Consider the following 18513-nt stretch of genomic DNA (forward strand, 5'->3'; position numbering starts at 1 on the left):
GTGTGTGACACTTTACATTTTCATATTCTTTTTCTCTTTTAATCCTCTCAGTTGTACTATAATGTGGGTGTTAATATTCTCATTCTGTAGATGAGGAACCTGAAAGTCAAATTTAATGACCTGCCCAAGGCCACGCAGCTAGTAAGAGGTATAAATCGCAGCAGATAAGCTGTCATTTAAGTGTACTTTTGTGCTTACCTTTCTGATTCTTTAGCACCATTTTTCTCTTTTTTTTCCTTTGATATCAAAAACTTGGGCTTCCAAGTCTTTAGTTTATCTTCGTCACTGAGAAGAAAAATATTTTGAGCAAGTAAATTAAGATTGAACTAAAACCCTTACGGAACAATCAGTACTTTCTGGGCAACTGTGTTTTACTTAAAAATTAAAAAGTCATCTAGAAGTATATTTGGATAATCTATGGCAAGGCCAGAGTGTAAGTATTTTAGGCTTTGCAAGCCATGCCATCTCTATGGTAACTACTCAACTCTGCTCTTGCGACCGTATTTACAATAACAAGTGGCCGGCCATATTTGGCCCCCAGGCCATAGCTTGCCAACGCCTGATCTGTGGCAATCCAAATTGGAAGCCAGAATCTGAAAAAGAATGGATACATGTATGTGTATAACTGGATCACTTTGCTGTACACCTGAAACTAACACAACATTGTAAATCAACTGTACTCCAATATAAAATAAAGCCCCGGTCCGGGAAGATCCCGCGTGTCACGGAGCGGCTGGGCCCGTGGGCCATGGCCGCTGGGCCTGTGCGTCCGGAGCCTGTGCTCCACAACGGAAGAGGCCACAACAGTGAGAGGCCCGCATAACGCAAGAAAAAAAAAAAAAAAAAAAAAGCGGCGGCTTGGGGAAAGTTTTTTTTTTTTTTTTTTTTTTTCTTGCGTTATGCGGGCCTCTCACTGTTGTGGCCTCTCCCATTTGCGGAGCACAGGCTCCGGACGCGCAGGCTCAGCGGCCATGGCTCACGGGCCCAGCCGCTCCGCGGCACGCGGGATCCTCCCGAAACGGGGCACGAACCCGCGTCTCCTGCATCGGCAGGCGGACTCTCAAGCACTGCGCCACCAGGGAAGCCCAGGGAAAGCTTTTAAGAAGACTTCCAGGACTCGTCTAGCGATCTCCGATCACTCTCTTTTCTCAATGTCTGTTGCCTTTGGAGTCTATAACAAGGAGCTCAGCAGTTACTTCTTTTCTAATTGTCTGATGTTCACTCATTTTATCTCTTCACTTTAGGTTCCCAAAAGATGGGATCCATACACACATTCCAGATATTCCTACCACAAGCTCAGCACACTGCTAGGCACAGAGCAAGTGTTTAATGAGAACTTGTGCATGGACTTGTTAGGCAGGAGCTATAGCTGTGAGGGCAGGGAACAAGCAAAGCAAATGCCTGCTTAACAGTTTATTTTCTTTAATGATTATAAAACAACATATTATTTTCAGAAAAGTCATACTAATTTTTACCCATGCTAGCCATGTGACCATTATGGTCAACTCTTTGTCAACTTATTTTAGCTTTTATAGGGATCTAGTAAGAGAGCTTAATTAATTTGGCAGGATGAGGATTGTTTTTTTGCCATATCACAGATTAAGAAACTAAGATTCAGAGAAGTAACATGACATGCCATAGGGCCCACTGGGACCAGGTTGTAGGGCTGTTCCAGTGTCTTTGTCAAGATTCCCCTCTTCTTCCTTCCCTTGCTGACTCTCTAGGGGAAATTCTAATGAACAGAAGGAAATGAAAATCAGAGGTCCGGATTGTCTAGCAACAATTGAATCCAGAGTTGTTTAGGCACCTCTTCAACCTAATACGTACCAGGACATGACATGCAAAGTAGCCAAGCTGACAAGAACTCAGGTATCATCTTCCATCTCCCTTCCTATCCCCAATTTTGCTATTTTCCATCAGTGTTCCATCTGCTACAAATGTCTTTAATAATTGATTTCTCTGAGGTCAAACTACAGAAGGATTACTCTATCACATGAAAAAGAAATTGGTCAGATTTTGGTAGGGTTAAGTGACTTGGTAAATATCATTTAATCTTAAAATACCTTCTTCATTTTTTTCACCACCCCAAAACACATTTTGATCATCTTTGACCTGAGCACCTTTAACAATATTCTAACAAATGTTCTACTTCCGACCTTCCCTCCAAAGCACTCTGCAGAGGGTCTAGGTCTAGTTACTCTTCCTGAAGTGTGGCTCTGACTATATTGTCCTCTTGCCCATAGTTCTGGACTTCCTTATTTGGCAGTAGGGCAAAAGAATTTTCTGATAGGGCCCTCCCAGCACAAAACTGCTAGATCCTGGATAAAGGTTGTGTTGTTTTGTTTTAACAAATTGCCACACTTTACACTTAGATTAAGTCCTGTACATTATACCTTAATAGCCCCCAGCAAATAAACTGAAACCAGACAGAGCAGTAAGCAGTAAGTATGCAAGCACAGAAGACAAGTCCGTCCTGAGGAAAATGCTATCAGCACCACAATATTTCAGAAGATTAAACTTTACATTAGGGCAAGATAGGAGTTAAGACGTATCGTCATGTTAGATGTTTTTAAAAGCCAGTTCAGCCCTATGCTATTTATATAAGACACACTGAACAAGAATATGGAAATCAGAAAAAGGATGAAATGTGTATACTAGGGAAATACTAACTAAAAGAAAGGTCAGGTAGGTATAAAGTTGGGCAAATTAGACTTTAAGACAAAGCATCACTAGGAAATTAGCTTAGTGTTGTAGTAAAGAGAATGGATTGGGAGTCTAGTTGCTGGGGTTTGAACCCTGGTTCTACCACTTACTGGTGCTATGAGCTTGGGCAGATAACTTCACCTCTGTGTCTCAACCTCTCTTCTACAAAATTTGTATAATAATAGTATCTTCACAATTGTCGTGAAGATTGAATGAGTTAATACATGTTAAATCTAAAAACAGTGACTGACTCACAGTAAGACCTACATAAGTAGTATTTTTGTTATTAATAATATTGATATTAGGGGGGATGGAGATGGCTACAACCTAAAAAGAAACATTTAATTCACCAGAAGATATTTAAAATTTTGTAGGCAACTAATAAAAGAGCCTTAGAATATATAAAGAAAAAAATGATAGAACTTTTGGAAGAAACTGACAAATTACCATCTTTCTGTGAGATCTCAACCCACTTCTTTCATATATATTAATGGATCAAGCATCTAAATATCCATAAATCTATAAACAATTTTATTAAGAGAATTAACACATATTGTGTTGGCCAAAAAATTCGTTTGGGTTTTTCCATAACAGTAGAAAAACCTGAACGAACTTTTTGGCCAAGCCAATTATTTGATTTAGAGGACATAAGTTGATCCTTGTATCAAACAATTAGAGAAGTCATTTTATCTAAAGTACACATGGAACATGTATAAAAACTGACCATATACTAGGCATGAATCATGTCACAGAATATGTCAAAGTACTGATATCAGCTATTTCCTCAGTGTACTAATACCATATCAACTACTTTTCCAGATCACAATTCACAATTCAATTAAGGTAGAAATGACACACAGGGAGGGGGAAGGGTAAGCTGGGACGAAGTAAGAGAGTGGCATGGACATATATACACTACCAAATGTAAAATAGATAGCTAGTGGAAAGCAGCCGCATAGCACAGGGAGATCAGCTCGGTGCTTTGTGACCACCTTAGAGGGGTGGGATAGGGAGGGTGGGAGGGAGACGCAAGAGGGAGGGGATATGGGGATGTATGTATATGTATGGCTGATTCACTTTGTTATACAGCAGAAACTAACACAATATTGTAAAGCAATTATACTCCAATAAAGATGTTTAAAAAAAATGACAAATAGAATACAGAGCATGGAAACAGATCTTCAGATTTTTGGAAACTTAGTATGACAAAGATGGCATTGTAGAAATGGGGAAAATAGGGGCTATGCAGTTAATCATGCTAGAACATTTACCCACATGGAAGAAAATTTAATTGGATCTCTACTTCACTAAAAATGCCAAAATCAGTTCCAGGTAGATCTAAGGCTTATGTGTAAAAGCCAAAAAGTTAAACAGTTTTAGAAGAAAATATGGGAGAATATCATATGATCTTGGGATAAAGATTTCTTTAAAGATATAGAAAGCAACAATCATAAGTCACGTGTATACTTAGAAGGGAAAATACAATAAACGCAAATTTTACAGGGAATGTAAGTTCATAAGAAAATGCCAGCTTATTTTCCAAAGTGGTTGTACCAATTTACACTTTCCCAGCAGTATTTAAAGGGAATACTGATCCACATTCCCACCAACACAGAAAGAAGTCTTAATTTTTACCAATTTATTGGGTATAAGATACTATCTCATTGTGGTATTAATTTGCATTACCTTCATTACTAACAATGTTGAACCTCTTTTAATATGTTTATTCACCCCTCATGTCTTTCTATAGAAGACCTGTTCATATCTTCTGCCTATTTCCCTTTGGAAAACAAGTTGGCATTTTCTTATGAATTTTCATTCCCTATAAAGTTTGCATTATTTTCCCTTCTAAGTATACATATAAATAAGAATATTTGTAGCAGTATTGTTCAAAAGTGCAAAAAATATGGAACTACCCCAATACTCACAAGAAAACGGATAAATTGTGGTATGTACATAAAATAGAATATTGTAGAACGGTAAACATGTAAATTAATAGTGGCTTAAAAAAGGATGGATTTTGAGTAAAAAAGAAGTTGCAGAATTCTATATACAACATACCGTTTTTACAATGTTAAAATCTCTAGTGAAACAATATATTTTTATCACCTGTGCTTGATAACAGTATTTTGGTTTTGAACAGGAAGTGAAAGACACGCAATGTAGGAGAGTGTTTACCTTGGGGGAAGGCAATGAGATAGACCAAGGGATGTGCACAAGGTAGAGAAACCAAGGCACTGGATATGCTCTAGTTCTGAAGTTGAGTTATGGGTTGAGGGAAATTTGTTATCTTGCTTTAAACTTACATGTTTATTTTCAGTTTTACAAATATCATATAATTTATTTTTAAGAAAGAATTCATTCTTAACTCTAATTTTATATTCCAGGGCTCTCCTCTCCATCTCCTGCCAAATTGCATTTCCTGCTCATAACACCCACTTTCTTGATCACATGCCTTATGGTCCAATGAAACTTCCCAAACACACTTGTTTTCCATTTACACAGCTGTCCACCCCTCTCCCCCCAGAAAACCTTCCCCGCTTCTCTCTCTCTCTCTCTCTCTCTCTCAACCCCAATCTCCAACTGTCAAAATGTTTCCTATCCTTGCTTCTTTAACTTGGCACAGAGACTTTTCTGATCCCCTAAATAATGGAAATGTCTACCTATTCTGAGCTTCCAAATTATTTTGCATATTTTTTGGAGGCAGGTCCTTCTTTGTTATCTGATTTAGCAAACTATGTTTTGGTATGAGGCCACATGATAGAGATCAGAAAGCCACAGCCCCTACCTCAGGGAGTTCCCATCTAGAGGAGGAGACAGGCAAGAATTAAGACGAATACAACTATGAAAAGAATGTTCTGATAAAAAGGGGGACCTAACCCAAATAGATAAGCTCAGAGAGGACTTCCTGGGGAAAGCAAAATCTGAATTCAGTTTTAAATAATGAAGGATAAAATAGTCAACCAAGCAAAAAGCATGGAAAAGTGTGTTACAGACAGAACAATTCTTTTGTTCTTAAATTCTCACCTCCTTGGAAAGGCCTTCCCCAGATATCTACTTTAAAATGACTATCAGTCTCCTTCCAACACACACACCATATGTCCACTCTCTTTCAAAATATCCAAAGCAATCAAATCCCTATGTTTAATTATAGTTGTTGGGTTTTTTTTCGGTACACAGGCCTCTCACTGTTGCGGTCTCTTCCATCGCGGAGCACAGGCGCCGGACACGCAGGCTCAGCGGCCACAGCTCACAGGCCCAGCCGCTGCATGGAATGTGGGATCTTCCCAGACCGGGGCACGAACCCATGTCCCCTGCATCGGCAGGCAGGCTCTCAACCACTGCGCCACCAGGGAAACCCTATAGATTTTTTAAATTAATTTATTTATCTGCCTCTCCAATCAGATAGGAATAGGAATTATATCTGTTTCGTTCACTGCTTTATACCAACACTTAGCATAGTGTCTGGCATATAGTACATCCTCAGTAAATATTTGTTGAATGAACTGAAGAAGTTGGAACAAATGTGAAGGCTTAGAAATGCTGGAAAGCTTGGAGAGTTCAAGGAACACCCAAATGTACAGTATGGAACATAGGAATGGTGAGTGAGTGGGAAGTACAGCTGAGGCTGAGAGTTTGCCAGGAGCTGGATCAATAATGAATTTTATGCCTTCTAAGCAGTTTGGATTTCATTTTGAGAGCAATGGACAACCACTAACCATTTTTAAGCTGGTGAATGGTGGTTTTGTGACATGATCCTATTTGTACTTTAGAAAGTTTGGAAAATAAACTGAAGTGGAGGTGAGGTGGCCATTCAGGAAGTCATCGCAATAATCCAGCTGAGAAGCAATGAGTGCCTTCATGTGGCTGTGCAGTGGGGATGGGGAAGCAGGAACATTTTGAGAGTTATTTAAACAGAAGAGGGTGCAGGGCACGAGAGGAGGATGAGTCAAGGACAATGAATGCTTAGGGTTTTGGTTTGAGCAACTGTGTGTTTATTGAAACAATCACCAACATAGAGATTAGAAGAAAGGGATCACATTTGGATGGGGACAGTTGAGATTATGAGTTGAGATTATGAGTTATTATGGAGTTTCAAACAGAGTTATCTAGCAGGCTTATTATTAAAGTGGAAGAGAGAAATCTGACCTCAAAAGTGTAAATTTTGATATCTTTACTATAGTGATTGTAATTAAAGCCCTAGATGTAGGTGAGACCATTCAAGAACACATAAAGGAAGAAGGGAAGAGAACTGATACAGGAAGTCTGAGAAACACATAATTTTTAAAGAAATAAATGGCAGAATTAGAACACATACATGCACACAAAACCAAAACTAACCAATCAAACAGGAGGGGCAACAGCCAAAGATGAGGAATAAGAAATAATGGTAACATAGAAACCTGGGGAAAAGTTAGTATTTTTTTCCTTTGAAGGATGGCATGATCAACAATTTAAGACATTACAGAGAAGCCAAGTATAATAAGGACTTACATGTATCCACTGGATTTAACAAAGAAATTAGTGACCTTACCGAAAACAAGTCCACTGTCATGGTGGAACAGAATCCCAGTTGCAGTGAGCTTGGAAAGATGGAACCAAGATGAGCAGAGGAGACCTTTATTTTCAACCATTTAGTTGAGAGGGAAAGGACCGATAATAAGTAGCTAGAGAAAGGGTACTGAGTTTCAGGATGGCTTCTCTTTTTTGATAGATTTTAGTTATTTAGACCTTGAGAACAGAGCTTCTGTCAGGTAGTGCTTGCCATCCTCCACAGGAGGCATTTAAATAAGTATTTGTTATGTTGAAATGAGTTTCAAGTCTATAGATTCAAAAGTAAGAAACAAAGCTTCAGGGGCTTCCCTGGTGGCGCAGTGGTTGAGAGTCCGCCTGCCGATGCAGGGGACACGGGTTCGTGCCCCGGTCCGGGAAGATCCCACATGCCGCGGAGCGGCTGGGCCCGTGAGCCATGGCCACTGAGCCTGTGCATCCGGAGCCTGTGCTCCGCAACAAGAGAGGCCACAGCAGTGAGAGACCCGTGTACCGCAAAAAAAAAAAAAAAGAAAAAGAAAAAAAGAGAAAAGAAACAAAGCTCCAGTGAGTTTTCAATCACCTACCACTGTTAGGTCATCTACATTACTCATTATTTTCCTTTCCTAGTGGGGGCAATATACCACAACTTGACTTTTCACCCAGTAACCAAGGATCTGAAGGGATGGCCCTCTGACCGTATTTAACAAAGCATCAGGAGATGGGTTAAATATCAGTAGGGATGACCAATGCGGTAAATTGACTTACTTTGACTTTTTTTCTTTTATGTCCACATCATCATAGATAATAACTTCCTGAGACCTAAGTTCTAGGGTCAAGATAGGATCAAAATAGTCTATTATTAGTTATGGTTTATACAATCCCCAGCTTTCCAAATTATACACAATTACTTATCTAGGTGCATCCCCATGCCTTCTTTTTAATCAAAATCTGATCATAGGATATAGAAAGGATCAAAGAACAAAACAAGTATCCATTTGGGAAAAAGTTCAACTGAGGAATAAAAAATAGTGAGATGTCCTGGTATCTCAAACACATGCATAAATATTTATATCAATTTGATCTCATGTGGATTTCCAGAAAATATGAGTTGCTGAAAGGATCATGTTTAGACTAGGTTCCCATCATTCCAGAACTGGACAAAGATATTATAATGCTAGAGCAGTGAGAGGGCTTATTTCCTAGGGGGAAAAAAAACAACTTAATAGAACATTAATGTTGATTTTTCTTCCCTGATTTTTATTCCAAAACACTGACAACTGCTTCTTTATAATAAGCTTGCATAAAATTGAATCTGACTTAGTACATAATCATAATTAGACGTTTTCAGTTTAGGATATTCACATTTCTTGGTGCTCTACATAGAATTCCATAATATTCAAGTGACTCACCACTTGAACTAGTTAGAAACCTTTTGGCATAATTATTCACAATTCATAATTCAGTTATTCATATATTTGGATGGGGGTACAATGCATGCCTATTCTGACTTTTTTTTTTTTTTTTTTTACATAGACCGAGGATATTTTGGAAAAGCTGTTTTTTTTAAAATTTTATTTATTTATTTTTATTTTTGGCTGTGTTGGGACTTTGTTGCTGCGCACAGGCTTTCTCTAGTTGCGGCGGGAGGGGCTACTCTTCATTGCGGTGCGCAGGCTTCTCATTGCGGTGCCTTCTCTTGTTGCAGAGCACGGGCTCTAGGCACACGGGCTGCAGTAGTTGTGGCACGCAGGCTCAGTAGTTGTGGCTCACGGGCTTAGTTGCTCCGTGGCATGTGGGATCTTCCCGGACCAGGGCTCGAACCCATGTCCCCTGCATTGGCAGGCAGATTCTTAAGCACTGCACCACCAGGGAAGCCTGGGAGAGCTGTTATTATACCAGGTTTATGTAACTATTTGTTATTTAGTGCAGCAAACTTATATTTGTGGAATATAATGTACCTTTGAATTGTCAAATCAGAGTAAAATCAAAGTAGCCACCATCGCTAGAGCCCATAAACTAAACCTGACAAACAACAAAACACATGGCCCTCTCTCATCGATAGATTCAACTTACTGAACGTGATTGAGAGCGAGCACACTAGATGTCAGGCACTGTACTAATTTGTGCACTGTTGTTTTTATAGCAAAGCAAAAAGTATTCCAATGACCCATCCTTGATTCAGTTAGTATGTGTACTGCAAAGTGGTCATGTTCAAATTACTATGTCTTAATTCCGGTGAGCTGGCTGTTAAATCCTTCAGAAGGTTATGTGGTATAATGTAAAATGCACAAGCTTCGTATTCAGAGACTTGAGTACAAATCCTAGGTCACTAAAATATGGATGTGAGTCCTAGAGCCTTCCTGAAAAGGGATAATGCATCTATTTCTCGGATTTTAAGAGGCCTGGCGTACAGGAGGCAATTGAGAAATGTTACTCATCTTCCCCAATGTAAGTACTGCTATTGTGTAAAATGTCTTTGGTTTTGATGTATCAACTTTTCATTAAACGTGGGATGCAGGAAGGATTACTACTTCTCTTTCTCAGACTGTGAATATGTCAGTGATGAATAATTTTGTTCCAGCAAATAAGCGAATGTCACTTACCTAAGTCAGGCAGCGAAATGGAGAATGCACTGTCAATTGACAAAAGACACAAAGGGTTAAGGGAAAAAGCCATGTTCAGAAATATTAGCTGATACATCTCAAATAACATATTGATGACTAGGTTTCTTTGATACAGATGCTTTGGGGGAAAGATACGAAGCAAACCTTTCCCGCAGCTTCTGATCACCTCCCCTCTCTTGTAAATGAGCTTATTTATCCCCAGTGACCACCTACACCCCCTGTCCTAACGAGACAATCTCAGGCTGTCCCTTAGCCCTGCCACAGGATTCTGTTTCTGCCTTCTTACCTTCCACGATGCCAATTCAATGTAGGGTAAGTATGGTGAGAGAGAACCATCTGGAGACGCTGGACCCTGACTATGTATATGTTTAACCAAAGAGGTGACTTGAGCGGAGAATTCCAGGCCAGGTGGAAATGGAAGATGGTAAATGTGCTAAGTAGGAGAGGACACTGGCTAGGTAGATCATCTGGTTTTCCTCAAATCTCACAGTTAAGATTACATGAAAGGAAGCATGATGTGGTAGGAAAAAAATCCATGTATTTTAAGCAATTAATTTAAGTTCAGTCCTACAGGTATTCTGGGGACACTCATCACAGGCCAGCCCCGTGTGCTGGGTATACAAAATGATTACACACAGTTTCTGTCCAGAAGCAGCTCGCGGTTTAGTGAGGGGCACCAAAAGTAAGTTAATATAACACTCTGTGATAACATAATAAAGGGCTGACCAAAGGAACAGCACTAACCTTTATGGAAGCTTTAGTTCTCCATTTCCAAAATGAATACCAGCACCTATCTTGTAGAGTTCCCTTTGTACAGGATGAGCTTTCCTAAGTGAATGTGCCTGGGACAGGGCTGATACTCAGTGATCCCTTCCGTTGGTGTCTATGAGACCAGGACTGTGATGTGCAGGGTGCAGTAGGAGAAATACATGGTCACTAGAGTCAGAGCTGATATGACTCTCAGTTCTGCCACTTAGCCACTTACCCTGGGCAAGTCACATAACTTTTCAAAGCCTTAGTTTTTCATCTGTAAAAGGGAGAAACAAGTTTCTAACTCATGGGTTATTGTGAGGATTAGAGAGAACACACGTGAAGCCTTAGTGCACTTCCTGCCCTCAACATCTAGTGAGCACATATCCTTGGGGTCTTGGCTTAAGCAAAGCGGTCCCTTGCCTAAGGGAGCCTTTCTTAACACCCATTCCCTTCCTCCATTTTAATTAGGTCAGGGTGCTGGTAGCTCCTATTTAAACATAGAAACCAAGGCCACAAAAAAAAAAATCTATAATGATATTTCCTTCCTTTAGGTCATCTATGCATTCAACAGATATTTATTGAGTGCCTATTATATCCCAGGCACTGTTCTTTTTTTTTTCTTCCAGGCACTGTACTTTTATGTTGGAGATACTGCAGTGGACAAAACAGTCAAAATCCCTGCCCTCGTGGAGTCTAGTAGAATGAGACAGACAGAAAACAAACAAGGAAAATTATGATCTGTCATGTAATTATGGAGATAAGTGCAATTACGAAAAATAAAGCAGGGTAACGGGGGAGGGGGACTGGAGATGAGGGCTGGTTTGCCATTTTTCAGAGGACGTTCAGGGAAGGCTTCACTGATAAGGTGATTTTGCAGCAGAGGCCTGAAGATAGTGAGAGAATAGGCCAGCTAGATATCTGGGGTAAGAGCATTCCTAGGGGAGGAAACAGCAGACACAGAGACCCTCAAGCTGAGGAGTGCTTGGCCTGTTGAAGGAAGTCATAACATTTGAAACAGAGGGAGTGAGAAGAGGCTTAACATTTAATTCCCATGTAAAACTCATAGCATAGCTAAGACCCGTGGCATTTAATTCTTGGTTTATTTATGCCTAAATCAAGCCATTTAATAATGACTATCCTAACAGGCAGTGTGTGTGTGTGTTTGTGCGTGTGTGTATGTGTGTGTGTGAGAGAGAGAGAGAGAAGATTGAGAGCCCCAACTCTTTTTTTTTTTTTTTTTTTTTTTTTTGTGGTATGTGGGCCTCTCACTGTTGTGGCCTCTCCCGTTGCGGAGCACAGGCTCTGGACGCGCAGGCTCAGCGGCCGTGGCTCACGGGCCCAGCCGCTCTGCGGCATGTGGGATCTTCCCAGACCGGGGCACGAACCCGTGTCCCCTGCACTGGCAGGCGGACTCTCAACCACTGCACCACCAGAGAAGCCCCCAACTCTTTTCAAAGGTCACATTTTCATGGTTGCAACCTCCTTCTGAAGAAAACGCAACAAACTAAGAGTTGACGTTCCAGAGAGGAGCCCTCAATCAAAAAGCTCAACAAAAGGTAAACAAAGAAACAAATAAATAAAGTTCTGTTGTTACCTTGGTATGTCTCCATGCTATTAATTGAAAAATTAAGGTAGAGAGGCAGATTTTGGCAAAATTTAAGGGGAAAAAAGGCTTTTTAGACCTTCCTACAAATGGCAGATTTCCCCCTGCACATAGTGAATTTCTCTTTATAGAGGTGTGCAGGCATAGAGATTTGGCTTCTTGGGAAATCTGCAGAGAAGCTTGTGTAGTGGGTTGGACTAGGTATATGGATTTCTCTTCGTACCCTGAGATTCTCTGACTCTAAGAAAAAGGGTTTCTCAGTAGTCTTAATAGACGTTACAAGATGTGCACGGGATGTTACGGAAACCTAGAAGAGAAACCGGTAATACAGGTTTGGGTAGAAAGGTTCATGGAATGCGTCCCAGAAAGGATAGTATTTGACCAAACTTTAAGGGAAGGCTAGAACTTTGATAATCAAAGGAAGTTGGAGAAGGGCAGGTACATTCCAGACCAACGGAATGTCTTGGTCAAAAGCAAGGAGGCATGAAACACCGGGGCGCTCATATACAAAGAGGGAATGTGTTAATGGGCTGGTGATGAGAGTAAATCTGAGCGAGAGATGGAGCTGGACAAGTAGGAAGGTGCTGCCATAAGAGTATTGACTTGCAATGAAAAGGGATTGGAAATTTGTTCTAAAAGTCATAAGCAGTCACTTACAGTTCTAAGAATAGCTCTAAGAAAAAGGAAATAACATTTGCATTTTAAAAACATCAGCATTGAGACTTCCCTGGTGGTCCAGTGGGTAAGACTCCACGCTCCCAATGCAGTGGGCCTGGGCTCAATCCCTGGTGGGGGGAACTAGATCCCGCATGCCTACCGCAACTAAGACCCTGCGTGCTGCAACTAAAACCCTGTGCAGCCAAAATAAATAAATAAATATTATTTTTTAAAAAAGAAAAAGCACGCATCAGCATTCTCACCTGGATCAAATTTTTAAGCGACTGCAGGTATCACACTAATAATTTTTGTCAGAAACTTCTAACCTGCTAAGGTTGGGGTCTGCCTTTAGGTCTCATTGGCCACTGAAGCTAGCTAGACTCCCTCTTCTTCCATGGTCAGGACTACAATTTGTAAACCCCATATTCTATATAAATCTCTTGGTAGATCTATATCCAACAGAAAATTAGACTTAAAGTCATGTTACTCTGAGGTTTTATAATTGAAAAGAACTTCAAGGTAGAATAACATAATTCCATGTTAATGTATGTAATAACCTGGGTCAAATTATTTTACCATCCTCTGCCCTCATAAAATACAGACCTATGTCTATGTTTGTGTGTGTGTGTGTCTCTCTCTCTCTCTCTCACACACACACACACACACACACACACACACATATGAGAGAAGTGCCTCCAGAGACCACCCAGTCTCCCTCCTCCCTCCTATTATACGCAAGAAGAAACTTGATCCCTATGAATGCAAAATGGAAGTGATTTGCCCATGGTTGCACACTGAATAAACAGAAAAGCTGAAACTAGAATCTAGAACTTAGGTCTCTTGTTTGTTTCTCCTACTCATGAATTTCTAACCTTCCCAATTCCCACTGGTGATTAGCTAGGGTGATCTTGGAGGGTCCCTTCCAGGTCTAAGACTTTGAGGTACATGGAACATTCAGCTGAAAAATTCATCTTCCCTTTCCAAGAAAAATTCATCTTCCTCTCTCAAGAGAGGCAAATTAGAATTTGGAAGTGTAGACAAATAAAACCACTGGAACTTGTAGGGCTGAGACAGTATAATAGGATGTAATTAATAACATAATGCTCAGTAACAACAACAGGAATCTATGCCAAGGATGATGAGGAAAGTTCCTTTCCTGGACTTTGTTTGATTAAGACTCTCCCTCTCCCCTTGTTCACAACCTTTTCTTATCAATTTTTTCAAAAGGGACATTGTCACTTTCTCATTAGCATCTGTGGGTGTAGTTCACTCAAATATTGGCAAGGAGGTGGTAGGTGATAACCAGGGCCTTTGGTTTTAGTTTCTGTTACTACTTTACTAGAAGAACAGGATACAGACCATCAGCTGTGTAACTAACCAGGCCAGCACTGCTAATACTCTCCGGGAAAGAGAAATCAAAAGGGACCTTTTACCTTATATTTTCTTTTGACTTGGTTTTCTTCATTTTAAATCTATCCTTTTCTTTCTTGAAGAACCTCTGCAGTCTTTTAAGTGCTTCTTTTCCATCTAAACTAAGAGGAATCAGAGGATATAAATAACATGATGTTTGAGAGAGTACTGGGGATGGAAGCCTGCTGTAGTAAAAAGGATCAGAGACGTCAGTCTCATTTCTTCAACACACCCCACTCAAGGAAGAGCAGGAAAATGCCTTGTCAGCGTCTATGCTCTTCTTTGTTTAGATGCTGATAGGAAGTAGCACATATCAGCTGTGGATGGAATTTACTATATTTCAATACAAACCTTCATCTACGCCAAATGGTTTCTATTTTAAAGAGTTTATGGAGCAAAGTCTTCCTTTTAGAGACGATGACTCAGGGACGCATAGTTTACAAACTATACTAGAAATACATTATAGAAATTCCTAGCTTCTGAAATTCATATCACTAATCTTTAACTTATGGAATGATAATATAACGATGATGGTACGCTGACTGCCTGGTTGACGATTAAAATTTTTCCAAATATGCTCTTGATTGGGGGGCGGGGAGCGTAGGGAGAGGGAATGATACACTCACATCATCCCACCCGGCACGAATGCCCTCTTTTCCCTCCAGCCCTCAAACTTCTTGCTTTTGACTGCTGCTGTTTTCCTTTCCACAATGTGTGCTAATAACTGAATTTGATTAATAATGCCCATTTGAACAAATACTGTCCTTGATAACACTGAATTATTAGATAATAAATTAAGCCCCAATCCCAGAGATAGCCTCATTAACTTTCAAAGATAGAGGTAAATCATAACCATTGATTTCTTCCTGGAAAGGGAACTACAGAATTGAAGCATTTTATTGATATTTACTTCTCTTTTCTCACTTATTCCCTAACACAGTATCAAAGTCCTCTACTCTGGGAGATGGACATTTTCTCAAAAGAGAAAGCAATATGATCAAAATTATTAGATATGATTGTACACAATTACAAGTACCCTATTGATCACAGTGTTGTATTACAATCGCTTATCTCCATTCTCTATGCATATCTTCCCTAAAGATGGGGTGGGTAGGGATGGAGGTCATTTCTTAAACTTTGGTTTTCCTAGACTAACAGGAAATACCCTTAGCTATGAAGCCAAGAAAAAGAGAAACTCACTCTATCTTTGGGTAGTTGCTGTTTGTTCTGTAGACCTCTTCATACATTTCTTCACTATTTTCTTTTGAAATTAAAAACAAATTCATTATAATGGCAATAATTCAGATTCATATTTGACACAAAATTATTGGATACGTACCAGGTGCTACAGGTACTCTAATCTTTTGTTTGTGAAGTAGTTTTTACTGAAACATATGCACATGTTTTTACAAGCACGTGGTAAAAATAAGTAACCTCTATAAAAGTACGTACAAACAAAAATTAATTTTTGCTTCTACCCTGTTTTCAAGTCTGTCTGATTTAGTCAGAGAAGGTTAACTTATTAACAGATTCCCGCCTTCAACCCTCCCCCTTTGCATATTTTACATATAACAATCAGTCTACTAAACAGCAGACATTGTGCTGAATGCTGGGGAAATAATGGAGACAACCAGACACATCTTGAAAAATCTTCCCCCATCATAGCATGGCTTTCACCTAGTCCAACACATAAGCTTAAAATACACAGATATACTTTGAATCTACCCTGGCAATGGAGGATTTTCAAGTTCAGAACTTGATTCACAATGAGTTTAGGACAGTCACTTAACTTCTCTGTGCCTCAGTTTCCTTTTTTTAAAATGAGGGTACCATGTTTAATGATCTCTAAGATTGTTTCTCCATCTAAAATTCTAATATTCTAAGAAGGACAAAAACAACCACAGTAGCATTTGATTATCCCTCCTCCATTAACTTTTCATTCATTCAACAAATATTTTTTTGAATATGTAACATGTGCCTGGCATTATGATAGGGGCTAGGGAAAATGGTGAGCATAGAGAAGGAAATCATCTAGGAGGGAAGAGAATTATTAATCAAAGAACCACATAAATATAGAATTACAACTGTGACAAGTGCTATGAAAAAGAGGGTCATAAGACTGTATACCTAAGAGAATATTCCCTGGGGAATAAGGATTGAGCTGAGATCAGAAGAAAGATTAAGAGTCACTTAGAGAAAGGGGCACAGGGGAGGAAAGAACATGCCAGGAAGAGGGAGTAGAATATGCAAACACCCTGCAGTGGGAGCCTAGAAAGTCAGAGAAGCTAACAGGTCAGCATGACTGGATCTCAAAGATGAAGACTGAGTATGTATGAAAAGAGGATGGAGGGGTAGGTAGGGGCATTCAAGTCCTCTACACTATGTTAACGTCAATCTTAAAAGTATTGGGAATATACTACAAAGTTATAGTAGTCAAAACAGTATAGTACTGGCACAAAAACAGACATAGATCAATGGAACAGAAAAAAAGCCCAGAAACACACACTTATGGTTAATCTATGACAAAGGAGGCAAGAATATACATGGAGAAAAGACAGTCTCTTCAATAAGTGGTGCTGGGAAAACTCCTAGAAGAAAAAATAGGCAGAACATGCTTTGACATAAGTTTTAGCAATATTTGTTTTTGGATCTGTCTCCTTAGGCAAGGAAACAAAAGCAAAAATAAACAAATGGGACCTAATCAAACTTAGAAGCTCTTGCACAGCAAAGGAAAAAATTAACAAAACAAAAAGACAACCTACTGAATGGGAGAAGATATTTGCAAATGATAGGTCTGAAAAGGGGTTAATATCCAAAACATATAACAAGCTCATACAACTCAATATCAAAAAAACAAGCAACCTGATTAAAAAAATGGGCAAAGGCCTGAATAGACATCTTCTCAAAAAAGACCTGCAGATGGCAAACAGTCACAAGAAAAGATGCTCAGCAACACTAATCATCAGGGAAATGCAAATCAAAAGCACAATGAGATATCACTTCACATCTGTCAGAATGGCTATCATCAAAAAGAGGACAAAAGGGGCACCTTCAAGTTGGTGGAGGAGTAAGACGTGTAGATCCCCTCCCCACAAATACATCAAAACTACATCTACATGTGGAACAACTCCTACATAACACCTCCTGAATGTTGGCAGAAGACCTCAGACTTCCCAAAAGGCAAGAAACTCCCCACATACCGTGCCGTGTGGCTGACAGGGTCTTGGTGCTCTAGCTGGGTGTCAGGCCTGAGCCTCTGAGGTCGGAGAGCCAAGTTCAGGACATTGGTCCACCAGAGACCTCCCAGCCCCATGTAATATCAAACTGTGAAAGCTCACCCAGAGATCTCCATCAATGCTAAGACCCAGCTCCACTCAACGACCAACAATCTACAGTGCTGGACATCCTATACCAAACAACAAGCAAGACAGGAATACAAGTTGAACCATTAGCACAGAGGCTGCCTAAAATCAAAATAAATTCACAGACACCCCAAAACACACCACTGGACGTGGTCCTGCCCACCAGAAAGACAAGATCCAGCCTCATCCAGCAGAACACAGGCACCATTCCCCTCCCCCAGGAAGCTTACACAACCCACTGAACCAACCTCACCCACTAGGAATAGACACCAAAAATGAACCTGCAGCCTGTGAAAAGGAGACACCAAACACAGTAAGTTAAGCAAAATGAGAAGACAGAGAAACACACAGCAGATGAAGGAGCAAGGTAAAAACCCACTTGACCAAACAAATGAAGAGGAAATAGGCAGTGTACCAGAAAAAGAATTCAGAGTAATGATAGTAAAGATGATCCAAAATGTTGGAAATAGAATAGAGAAAATACAAGAAACGTTTAACAAGGACCTAGAGAACTAAAGAGCAAACAAACAATAATGAACACCACAATAAATGAAATAAAAAATTCTCTAGAAGGAATCAATAGCAGAATAACTGAGGCAGAAGAATGGATAAATGACGTGGAAGATAAAATAGTGGAAATAACTACCACAGAACAGAATAAAGAAAAAATAAATAAAAGAATTGAGGACAATCTCAGAGACCTGGGACAACATTAAACACACCAACATTCAAATTATAGGGGTCCCAGAAGAAGAAGAGGCAAAAAAAAAAAAAAGGGACTGAGAAAATATTTGAAGAGATTTTAGTCGAAAATTTCCCTAACATGAGAATGGAAATAGTCAATCACGCCCAGGAAGCACAGAGAGTC

The 18513-nt window shown here is 39.8% G+C and overlaps 1 protein-coding gene across 1 annotated transcript in view; it reads right to left on the minus strand.

Moving 5' to 3' along the window:
* Window positions 1–18513, minus strand: part of FYB2 (FYN binding protein 2) — an 86419-nt gene that overhangs the window by 4968 nt on the left and 62938 nt on the right. Inside the window, 5 exon segments of the mRNA XM_007462580.1 lie at window positions 200–285; window positions 8002–8062; window positions 9840–9868; window positions 14307–14405; window positions 15484–15544. Of these exon segments, the coding sequence (XP_007462642.1) occupies window positions 200–285; window positions 8002–8062; window positions 9840–9868; window positions 14307–14405; window positions 15484–15544 (336 nt within the window).

This window comes from Lipotes vexillifer, unplaced genomic scaffold, assembly GCF_000442215.2.
Source record: "Lipotes vexillifer unplaced genomic scaffold, Lipotes_vexillifer_v1.1 scaffold54, whole genome shotgun sequence".
NCBI lineage: Eukaryota > Metazoa > Chordata > Mammalia > Artiodactyla > Lipotidae > Lipotes > Lipotes vexillifer.